The following is a 10,798-nucleotide window of genomic DNA, read 5'->3' as shown; positions in this document are numbered from 1 at the left end:
TAATTAATTATTTCTAATACACTTTTTTGATTAAATTATGACAGCCCCCGCCCAAAAATGTGCATCAGCCCACCGGGCATTGCTCGGTACGCCAGCTGGCCTGTCCATGTCTGCATGGACATAGTTTTCGAAGCCTTAAGATGTGTAATTTACTGTGACACTTTTTGCAAATGGAAATTCATAGACATTACTCGTTACCAGGTACCAATTTGACCATAGTTAGCCGTACTGTATTGTCTATTTTCCTCTAAATGGGAACACAATTTACAAAAGTGCTAAAGCGATTGAAACCATTAACTCTATACTGACCTTATTTCTGTGTTTTATTGGTTTTATATTCTGTGCTGATTGTTTTTTTGTATATTGCTTTTAGTATACATTTCATTACATTAGTTTACATTTTATACTGTCTGTTTTCTGCATTTATGGGATTTACAGCACTTTGGTTAACTCTGTTATTATTAAATCTGCTTTAGAAATACACTTAGATTGGACTGGATTGTTAGATTGGAAGTTAATTTAGTACTGCTACTTCTGTTTTACTTCCTGTGCTTCACTTATCAGACTGTTAAACTATGTCCATTGTTATATGGTTCAAAACAAGTGGATGACTAAGAATTACAACCACAAAGTCAAACTTTCTACTTGCAACTATATGTATATGTACACGATGCACTACGACTAAGCTCACTCTCATTAAGTGAAGACCTCTTTCAAAACTTGATAATGTACTGTGTAAACTATGCAACAGCCAATTTGTTTTAAAAAGGGAGAAAGATACGTTATTTTATTTTGAAGGGTTTTAGTGGATGTGTCTTGTTTTATTTTGGTAAGCTTGCCTCTGTCGTCTCGCGCCTGTCTGTGCGGTGAGCAGCGCGAGCGGCTCAGCTGTTTGAACCTCAGACAGTCTGATCCCGGGTCCGTGTCTGGGTCTGAACCAGAACTGAGTTGTGTTTTTCTGCTTTTAACGGATGTCAGAGTGTGAGTCAGGGACACAAATGTTTTTATTTACTTTTATTTCTTTAACTTTTCTCCTCATGTCATAGCGTCTGTGTCCTGTGTTGTTTTTGTCCCTCATTGACACTCAGGAATGTGAGTGTCAGTGTCAGTGACAGTCAGACCCGGTATATTCACGGTATATCTCGTTGAACGGCACAGAGGAGCGGTCCGTCTGTGCATCACCTGCCCGGTCCCGGCGATGGTGTTCGGAGTGGAGCGGAGCCCACAAACTGGGGAAAACATGCCGGGTATGAGAGGACTTATTCTCCTTGGTGTTTGTCTGACCCTCCACACATGCCGGGCCATCCCGAACCAGCTGCCCGACCTCGGCACAGACCCGCACGGGTTTCCCTCCCTCACCGACCCGCTGCTGGAGTACGACCAGCTGGACGAGGAGTTGGGAGGCGGAGGGAGACGGAATTGGACCGGCGGGGAGGAAGGATGTAGGCCGTGTGAGCTGGACCTCTGCCCGGAGACCCGCGGCTGTCGGGCTGGTCTGGTGCTGGACACATGCGGCTGCTGTCAGGAGTGCGGAAACCTGGAGGGCCAGGCCTGTGACTTGGGAGACCGGGGCTTCTTTTACGGGCTCTGCGGGACCGGGCTGCGATGTCAGACGGACCCGCGGCCCTCAGGTGGAGGTGGAGGAGGAGAGGAGGATGAAGAGGAGGAGGACGAGGTGGTGTGTGTGTGTGAGGAGCAGGAGCCTGTGTGTGGAGGTGATGGAACCACATACATGAACATGTGTCAGTTCAGAGAGACTGCGTTCTTCAAACCTGAACTCAAGATCAGAGGGAAGGGACCTTGTAAAACAGGTGAAACGAACACACACACACACACACACACACACACACACACACAGAGTTTGTGATGAATAACTGGTTTGTACCTGATCATATGTGACTGTGATGAAATCAATCATTTATTTAAATTAAAGTGGGAGAAAAAAATCACTGAATGCTGAATGAAAGAAAGCCGCTAATATACATAATAATGGATTTCAACAAAGAGACTCTTCAATTTAAGGGATTTTCATGAGTCTATTTGTTGAAATTGTGAAACTTCTAGAAATTAAAACATAAAAGGTTTTATGAACTTTGGTGGAAACCTGATACCATGATTCACTGTTCTGTTGATTATAGTATCAGAGTGAAAAACAGAGTATATTGAGAAGCTTTCTCAGAAATGAGAGCTGAGAAACAGACAAACATTCTTTTGTTTTCAAAGAGGAACTCAAAGCAGATTTACAGCAAAGCGGCAGCTTTATATCTGTTTGTTTTTTTCAGCAGCTCTGACAGACATTCGTACTCTCTACTGACGAAGCATCTCTTTCCTGTCAGTGAGGACAGGCTCAGAGGAATTGTCTTCCTTACAACCATCGCGACAGACAGGGATGGTTTGACTGGACAGAGCATTGTTTTTGTAATAATAATAATAATGATAGAGCATTTCAAAACAAACACAGGACAGAGAATAATATCTGTGAAGGTTCATAGGTCATAGTCATCATTAGGAGTGAGCTGTATAGGCAACAGGATTTGCTTTCAAACTTTCAAGTCAAGCATGTCCAAATCAAATAAATGGGTCATTATCAGGCTTCTGAAGTGCTTGCTGACCATTTGAATCAGGTGTGCTGGAGCAAAACATAAAAACATACAGGGCAGTGGGTCCCCAGGACCAGGATTAAGGAACACTGGTCTAGATTGCATGCCACAAGGGCTTTAGGGTGTGTCCAACGATATAGGCAAAAAATAATATCTCGACACTTTGGGGGATTTTGATGATAACTATAATTTGTAACTATAACTATAACTAAAAAATGTATTTGCGATTGTTTAAGTCATTAATTGTTGTTTACAGATAATATCAGTGAACAGTGTTTTAGTAAAACAGCTCTTATTTATCTATTTAAACTTTGGCATTCAAGTAAAAACACTGTAGACTATTAAGTGAACTATAGTGTAGAAACAATGAACTCTGAGTAAACATAACCACATGAGGCTCACCTATGTGGCAGGGAGGATGCTAGCGTGAGGTCATGTAACACTGAATCCTTCTCACTGATGCAGAATTTGTGGCACTTCCTCATTTCTTCATTTAAATACTCAATAATGTCAATTTGCATATCTTAAAAACAACAATCACGATATTATCTTAGACAACATATATATATCTTGCCCACCTCAGTCCACCTCCACTTTTGCTAGTTACACAGCACATACTACTGGCACAAAGTGAGATACAAAGCACAAAGAGCTTGTATTTAGTGTCTGAAATAAGTGTGTTTTGGGCATAAAATTAATCAGAATTTTACTTATTATTTCCTTTAAAAGCCAGGTGTGCCTACATCTGGCGCATTGCTATTTAAATGTTGAATATAAGAAAATGAGAGATAGTCTTTGACTGCTGGACCTTCTGCCTCTACTGTCTACTGACCCTCTGTCCCATCAACAACTCTATCAGACTGCACAGGATTTAATTTGTATGCTTATTTAAACGATGCAATATTGCATCGTTTAAATATAACATAATAATATGGTTAATTATTAACCAATTAATTTATGCAGCCTTAAAATAAAGTTCCTCCAAACTTCACCTTCTGAAGTAATATGTAGTTCAGGGAGCCTGGTAGAAAGGAGCATTCACTGCACACTGTTTGAGAGTTGAATACTTGCAGCTTTAGTTCCAGCTGTGAGATGAAATCTGATCACCGCTTGTTTTATGAACGTGGACTCAGCGAGACCCCAATCAGGTCTTTTTTCTGGACCCCCTACGCCCTTCCATTCAGACTACACCCGTCTCTGTGCTGTGTTCTAACAAACAGCCAGTGTCTGAACAGAAACAGTACATCAGTGTTACAGTGCAGCAGCAGCTCCTCCACCTCATCCACCTGGCTGCTGCTCTGTCCCTTCTAACTCTGTTATTATGAAGGCTGTACAATGACGTCACTATGACTTCTCTCCAAACGTCTTAAACAGTGAACACCCAGTGATTGACAACATATGTAGCCAAGGTCAATTTTGTTTTATTTTTTTGTTTCGCACGGAGCAAAAACAAAGCAACACAAGCAGTGACACGCGGATGTTGTGTAACTTTGTTTTCGTTCCGTTTGAGTGTCCTTGGGCCACATCATTGATGAGAATGGGGTTGCCAATGATTCTGAAAAGATACAAGTCATCACAGATATGAGTGAAGTGGACTTCATGATGGAGGATGGAGTCACACCTTCAGCAAAAAAGATCAAGTCTTTCCACAGTATGGCAATGTATTACCAGAGATTCATACAAAACTGTTCCAGTATGGCAAAGCCCCTGTTTGCAACTGGAAAGGCCAACATAAAACGGGCATCTCACTTCAAAAGGCTCAGCGCAGGTGAATGGACTCAAGTCCCTGAACAAGGGAGCAAGGCATGTCCCATTGCCTTCGCAAGCAAAGCCCTGTTTCGCCCACAAACAAAGTATCTAGCCCATTGTTTAGAGTTCCTCGCTCTCAAATGGTCTCTGTGTGACAAATACAGACATTGGCTGAACAGAATATGTTTTTATTTGCAACAAGATATATAGTATATAAGGACAGGTATTCAGACCACAACTAAACGTTTGAAGAAAATTTAATGCCTTATTATTTAGGATTAGGCTATTATCGATGTAAATGCAGCCGTTCAAGGCGCACAATTGATTTATTACGGTATTGACGGTTATGCAAAATCCATGTCGTGGCGCAATGTCACACCGGTGATGACTATGACACCGGTGTACCGCCCACCCCTAGTTACACATATATACAGAATTTTCAGAATTAAGCTTTTAGTTTGAGAAGTTAATTAAATAATTAAGTTATACATTTCATTACATACTATGTCTTTATTACGCATGTCAAAGTAAAATTATGTCCTTAGTCTTAATTTATCTGAATCAGAAATGGCTTTATTCCAACAAAATGAATAGGGCAACAGACAACTTTCATGTCCCTTTGCCGTTTTCACTGTTGTCAAGCCACTGCAGTAGTAAGATGCAAGTAAGGACACTTTTCCTCAGTGTTCTCTTGAACCATAATAAACATGATAGACACAATATTGGATATATGGATACAGAATAACATAGTTGCATTAACTCGTATTTGATGGTTAAGATAGTTACAAATGCTTGTACCCTTTTTTAAGAATGTGTCTGTCTAATGTCACGAGAGCGTCAGTGATGAGACATTTACATCGGCTTGTTTGCAGCGACTAGGAGGTTTTTGACCATAAAAACGACTTCATGTTTGTGAGTGCACCTCCATATCTCACATTGTGAGTGAGATAGGACCATGCTATGGCCTCTTTAAGACACAAGGCAAGTCAGCTTTATTCCGAGAGTACATGGGTTGACCAAAGTGCTTACAAACTAAAAGGCATAAAAGCAAGAAAACAGTAAAATAATAAAATGATAAAAAAAAAAAAAGTGTCCAGGTTGGTTATTCTCAACCCAAAGTGAAGGCCAAGGAGAAAAGGTGGGTCTTTAAAAATGATTTAAAATGTTCAATGGCGGGGGCAGATTTAATTTCAATGGGTAAATGGTTCCATAGTTTGGGGCAGCTACAGAAAAGACTTGGTCGCCCCTGGTTTTTACACACAGAGGTCATTTACAGTCACTAATAAACAGGTTTATAAGACAATGGGCCCCTGGACACAGAGGCGAAAAGGGTCCCCATGCCATCTGCATCACCCACACTCACAGCCATACACATCTTGAGCTAACAGCACATTCATTTAAACTGGAAATTCGAGGAACTTGAATTAAAATATCAGCTTTGCTCAATTTTCTCTCTTCTTTGATATCCGCCACTCCATCTTACATTGACTTAATTGTGAGTCGTGTTTATGCCAGAACATTCCTAAAGAGGTGACAAATAACATGCACATACACAGTGGCTGCAGTGACTGCTTTACTCTGTAATTTCTCTCAAAGTAACTGCTGCCTCTCCCCGTCTCTCTGTATATGTTGTGGTCTCTCCATCATCTTTCTGTCCTTATGATATACTGTGGTCGTGCCCTCTTTCTGTCTCATGTGATTATAGACTCTCTTATCCTTGTTTTGTTCTAACTCAGAATAAACCTGGTTTCCTGTTGGCGTGGCTCCTGTCACATGACTCTCCCAACACTCAAACAGACACAAATGTATACTCAGAGCTCACACACATTATACATGTCCTAGACATGTTCTGTACACACAGCACGCTTTAACAGGAAAAGCACTGGTGTTACTGATAACATTAACAACAAGATATTTCAAGAGGGATGCAATGCAGTGGGATTTCTGCCCTCCGCTCGGGCTGAAGCCCATCTGGCAAGCTGCATTGACTTGGTATGACTGAGAAGTTAAAAGGATGAATTCAAGTTTCTGATAGAACGTCTGAATGTTAACAAACAAGCTGACAATTTGTGAACACATCCATGAGGGCTATGGTGATATTTGCAAAAAATGAAACACTGTGGTGTGAACGAGACTATCACAACCACACATGACGTATTTCATTTGAATGAGAATTTTCTCTAAAAAAAAGCTCACAGGTGTGAATGTCTGTCTCTCTATCAGTCCCCATCATTAAGGTCCCTCCTCAGAGTCAGGTGAATGGGACAGGAAGTAGCCTGGTGTTCCTCTGCGAGGTCTTTGCTTTTCCCATGGCGCTGGTGGAGTGGAGGAAGGAGGGACAAGACGTCATCCTGCCTGGGGATGACCCCCACATCTCTGTCCAGGTACAGGCAGAACCTGGTTCTTGTCCAGGTTGCCATCAACAAGGCATTGAAGTCTAAGTGACTTCCTGTCCGTCTCTGTCTCTGTCCGTCACTGTCTGTCTTGCAGTCTAGGGGCGGGCCTCTGAAATTTGAGCTCTCCAGTTGGCTGCAGATTGAGGGGGCGGAGCCAGGAGATGCTGGGACATACCGCTGCATTGCTCGTAACAACCTGGGATCTGTCTCCGCCTCTGCTGTACTGGGAGTACTGGGAGCAGGTGAGACAGAGTGAATTACACCAGTGGTACATTACACACAGACACAAATTCTCAAAGCTATTCCTTGAGGACTCTGCATTGAACCGTTAATACCTAAATAACCTTAACTTAAACAGAATTCAAAACGTAGATTTTAGATTATGATGCAGTCTGGTGTTAGCCAGGCTACTAAACATAAAGGTTCTACCTCATTAGGACCAGGTTTTGGTCCTCAGGGCTGCTGGTCAATGTTTATGCCAGAAAAAGACACTACAAGTACAGTGTTCTGTTCTTAAAGGGACATATGCATGTTGTCTCTAGGTTAGTGGGATGGACAGGTTCATTTTAAGTGTGTGTGAGACGTAAAGGCTCACTGTGATGATGACACAAGAAGATTCCTCACCCTTCACCTGTCTTTCTCCCTGTCTCACTCTCTGTCAGACGAACTCTCGTCCTACCTGGCTAACAGAGTTTCAGTGATGGAGCAGCTGATGGATGCCACAGACTATGACCATGACTCCTACTGAGACACATGTGACATCATGACATCATGACATCACTTCTTGCCGTGTGGGGCTCGACTTGGTCGACTTGGTTTGTCTGCCATCACAAAATAGACAAGAATTACATCACACTCAAGTGATGGACGACACAGACTCTAATGAAACAGAGAGAGAATTCTGCTTCAGCTCACTTTGTTTTCAGTGAGTGACTAATAATATTAAATATTCATAATATTTGTATCCGTCTGTATCATCACTCTAAAAGTGACAGGAGGCTCAGCTTGTTTGGTTCTCCTGAATTACAAACTTTATATATTTTAAAATAAAGGTGAAAAAACAAACTGCTGTTTCCTCTCGCTTTATTGATGACAGAATTAAGATGAGGTCACAGTGAACACACTCTGTGCCTTCTTGGTTTTTACAAACATGTCTGTGGACTTGTGTTCACGTTAGGGTCAGTGAATGTGGAAAAACTAGCACGAGCAGCACTTTAGTCTACCATGTCAACTGCTGCCTTGTTTAGTACGTTTGTGTCACTGAGGGCAGCCTGTGGCCAAGTGGAAAGGGAACTTGGCTTGTAACCAGACGGTCACCGGTTCAAGTCCCCACCAGGCCAAAAGGGCTGGGGTACCCCTGAGCAAGGTACCCAACCCCCATTGCTCCCCGGGCGCTACTCAGTGTGGCAGCCCACTGCTCCTAATTCTAGGATGGGTCAAAATGCAGAGAATAATTTCCCTAAGGGGATTAATAAAGTATCTAAAAAAAAAAGGTCATTTTCAAACCTCAAAGTGACAAAAAGATCACATTTAAACTTACAAACAGAGGAAGAAGTGGATTGACAGCTCCGTTTCACTTTAGACTTTGGTGTGGGGAGTAATTGGTTTAATATGAGATGACACAAAATTCAGTTTTCATTTGGAAAAGACTGGGGCTTTAACTCGACATTAGACAGACACATTCTTAAAAAAGGGTAAATCAAGCAGGGGACTGTGAATCAGTGGTCAGAGTGGATCGTCTGTCTGTTTCAATGGTGTGTGACGGAGACAGTGCATATATACATATATACATTTTAAGGCTGAAATTAACTAATTAATCGCACAATTTTTTGTACTTAATCGCCACTAATTGCAAAAATAAACCTGAAGCTTATAACAGATATTTATTTATATGAAATCATGGAATGAATGTAGAATCAACACAATAAGTATATTTAAATTTAAAGACTGTTTTATTGGCTTTATTTAAACTTTAAACACATGAAGTATGTAAGTAAGTACAAATTTGGGACAAAAAATGCATCTTTCTTATATTCTCAAATACAAATAATAACAGAACCCAGGCCCATGTTAAAGTGCAGGTTGAATATCAAAATGAAATTAGAGCTTAAATGGCAATTATTACTTGTATGAACTAGTAACATAAATGATAACAACACAAATACAGTATGCTCCATCTTTGTGCCAGTTCCATTTCAAAAAGGAGAAGAACATTTAACATTTTTCACTCCACAGAGACAATTTGGCTTAGTCAGGCAGGTGTTCAAATGGAAGTAGCTTCGCGGCTGCAAACATGTCACAAGCACCAAGTGTGGTTCATTTTTCCTCGATTTTCCATTTGTTTGCAACATCCAGAAAAAGGTTAGGACATGCCTCTGCATAGTGTTGCTCCGATGTTTTACTCACAGCTCGTGCAAACCACTGCAGTCCAGTCTGTAGAAGTAGAAGTCCAGTGGTCTCCTGTGAGAGCGATGTCCTTTGCTTACAAGCATCCGTATCTTAAGTCACTAATTTGAGGACTTGCATGAAAACCTTGGTAAAATACTCAACTTGAGTGAGACTTGACTTATGGATTATTTACATTTTCTCAAATATTGAGAGGTTAACGTTACAATTGGTTTTTGAAACACAGAAAACATTGGGTGCCTGTTTCTGCGGCCTTGCGTAAGAACCTGGCAACATCACTACGTGAAATTTCATTTGACACTTTAAATCCCACAGCGGAGGGTAAGACAGGAAGTCTTTTTTAAGCTAATGCTGGGTATAAGTGAGCAAAACATGCTGTTTTTTTAGACTCAAATTTGAAATTAATTTTCCAAGGTTTAAAGTAGAGTGAATATCCGTATGGTTTACATTTAGGCTCTGTAGTTTTATAGATTTATTTATAAACAATTCAGTTGTATGGGACCATGAACCAGTCCTTACATTGTATGAGTAATATAGTGTTTCTGTGACAGACAAAAGTAAAATTTTTATTTAGCATATTCAAATGTAGAATATCTGGGAAATCATCTTCAGCTTCTATATTCATACGACTCCACTTGAAAAGAAAGACTTTGGACTTGCTTGAGACTTGAAGGTGAAGGTGTGACTTACTCCCATCTAAGGATCTCAGTGCAGTCAGTGCTGACTGTGTGTGAGTACCTCATACAACCACACTTTAAAAAACCCAAGCTAAAATCACTAAATTTGTTTTTATTTACAAAAAGAGACAGTTGGTCATAAAAATAGTACTTGATTGATACACAGCCCTGGTGTAAATTGTCAGATAGTGTGAACTGACCTCACACTGGTTTGAACTCAGACAAATACAAACACAACTTGCAGGAGCCCAAGCTGCTCAGACAGCAGTACTTCCAGAAAACCAGATTTAGTCCACAGGAAGTAAAACTCCTTTTAGCTGCTGCAGCAGGACTAAAATCCTCTGCATCCGTCTGTCTGTGTTTCCACTCAGAGGAAACCGAAGCAACATGTGGTGAATCTATTAACCAACAGAAATTCAGCAGCTGAGTTCCTGCTGCTCAGAAACCTCTTTTCTGAAGACAGCTGATCCTGACACAGTGGACCACAGCATATTTCTGACACACTGGTCTGTAACTACATCTCTAAACATTGTGGAGCTCCGTCTGGGCCCCTGAATCTGCCGTGGTCTGCAGATGACCTAAGAAAAAAAAAAGGATTTCAGTTTTTTTTTTAGGGACCACAAGACGATACAGAAATGTCTCTACGATCTGAGCCAAGTTTTTTTCTGACTCACACACACACACACAGACAAAATACATTCCCTATAGCCCCTTACTTTAACCATCACAACTAAATGCTGAACATTAACCTGAACCCAATTCTAACCCAAACCCTAAACCAGGTCTAACCCCCAAAACGCTCTTTTAAGAAACGAGGACCAACTTAAATGTCCTCACTCCTTATGGTTTATACGTTTTTGGTCCGTTTTGGAGAAATAGAGAAAAACATACACACTGTGTCTCTTTAACATTTGTGTGGATGAACACCAGAGATGACACTGACCTCTGTGGGAGCCATGTTTTATGGAGT

The 10,798-nt window shown here is 41.0% G+C and overlaps 1 protein-coding gene across 1 annotated transcript; it reads left to right on the top strand.

Annotated features, from left to right (window-relative positions):
• Positions 1 to 857: 857 nt before the first annotated feature.
• Positions 858 to 8,250, top strand: kazald3 (Kazal-type serine peptidase inhibitor domain 3). Its single transcript, XM_058636287.1, has 4 exons — positions 858 to 1,811; positions 6,573 to 6,733; positions 6,840 to 6,987; positions 7,408 to 8,250. The coding sequence occupies exons 1-4, from the start codon at positions 1,199 to 1,201 to the stop codon at positions 7,491 to 7,493; spliced, it is 1,008 nt and encodes a 335-aa protein (XP_058492270.1). The 5' UTR covers positions 858 to 1,198; the 3' UTR covers positions 7,494 to 8,250.
• Positions 8,251 to 10,798: the final 2,548 nt, after the last annotated feature.

Source organism: Solea solea, chromosome 8, assembly GCF_958295425.1.
Source record: "Solea solea chromosome 8, fSolSol10.1, whole genome shotgun sequence".
NCBI lineage: Eukaryota > Metazoa > Chordata > Actinopteri > Pleuronectiformes > Soleidae > Solea > Solea solea.
The sequence above is the reverse complement of the archived record's forward strand: the minus strand, read 5'-3'. Positions and strand labels throughout refer to the sequence as shown.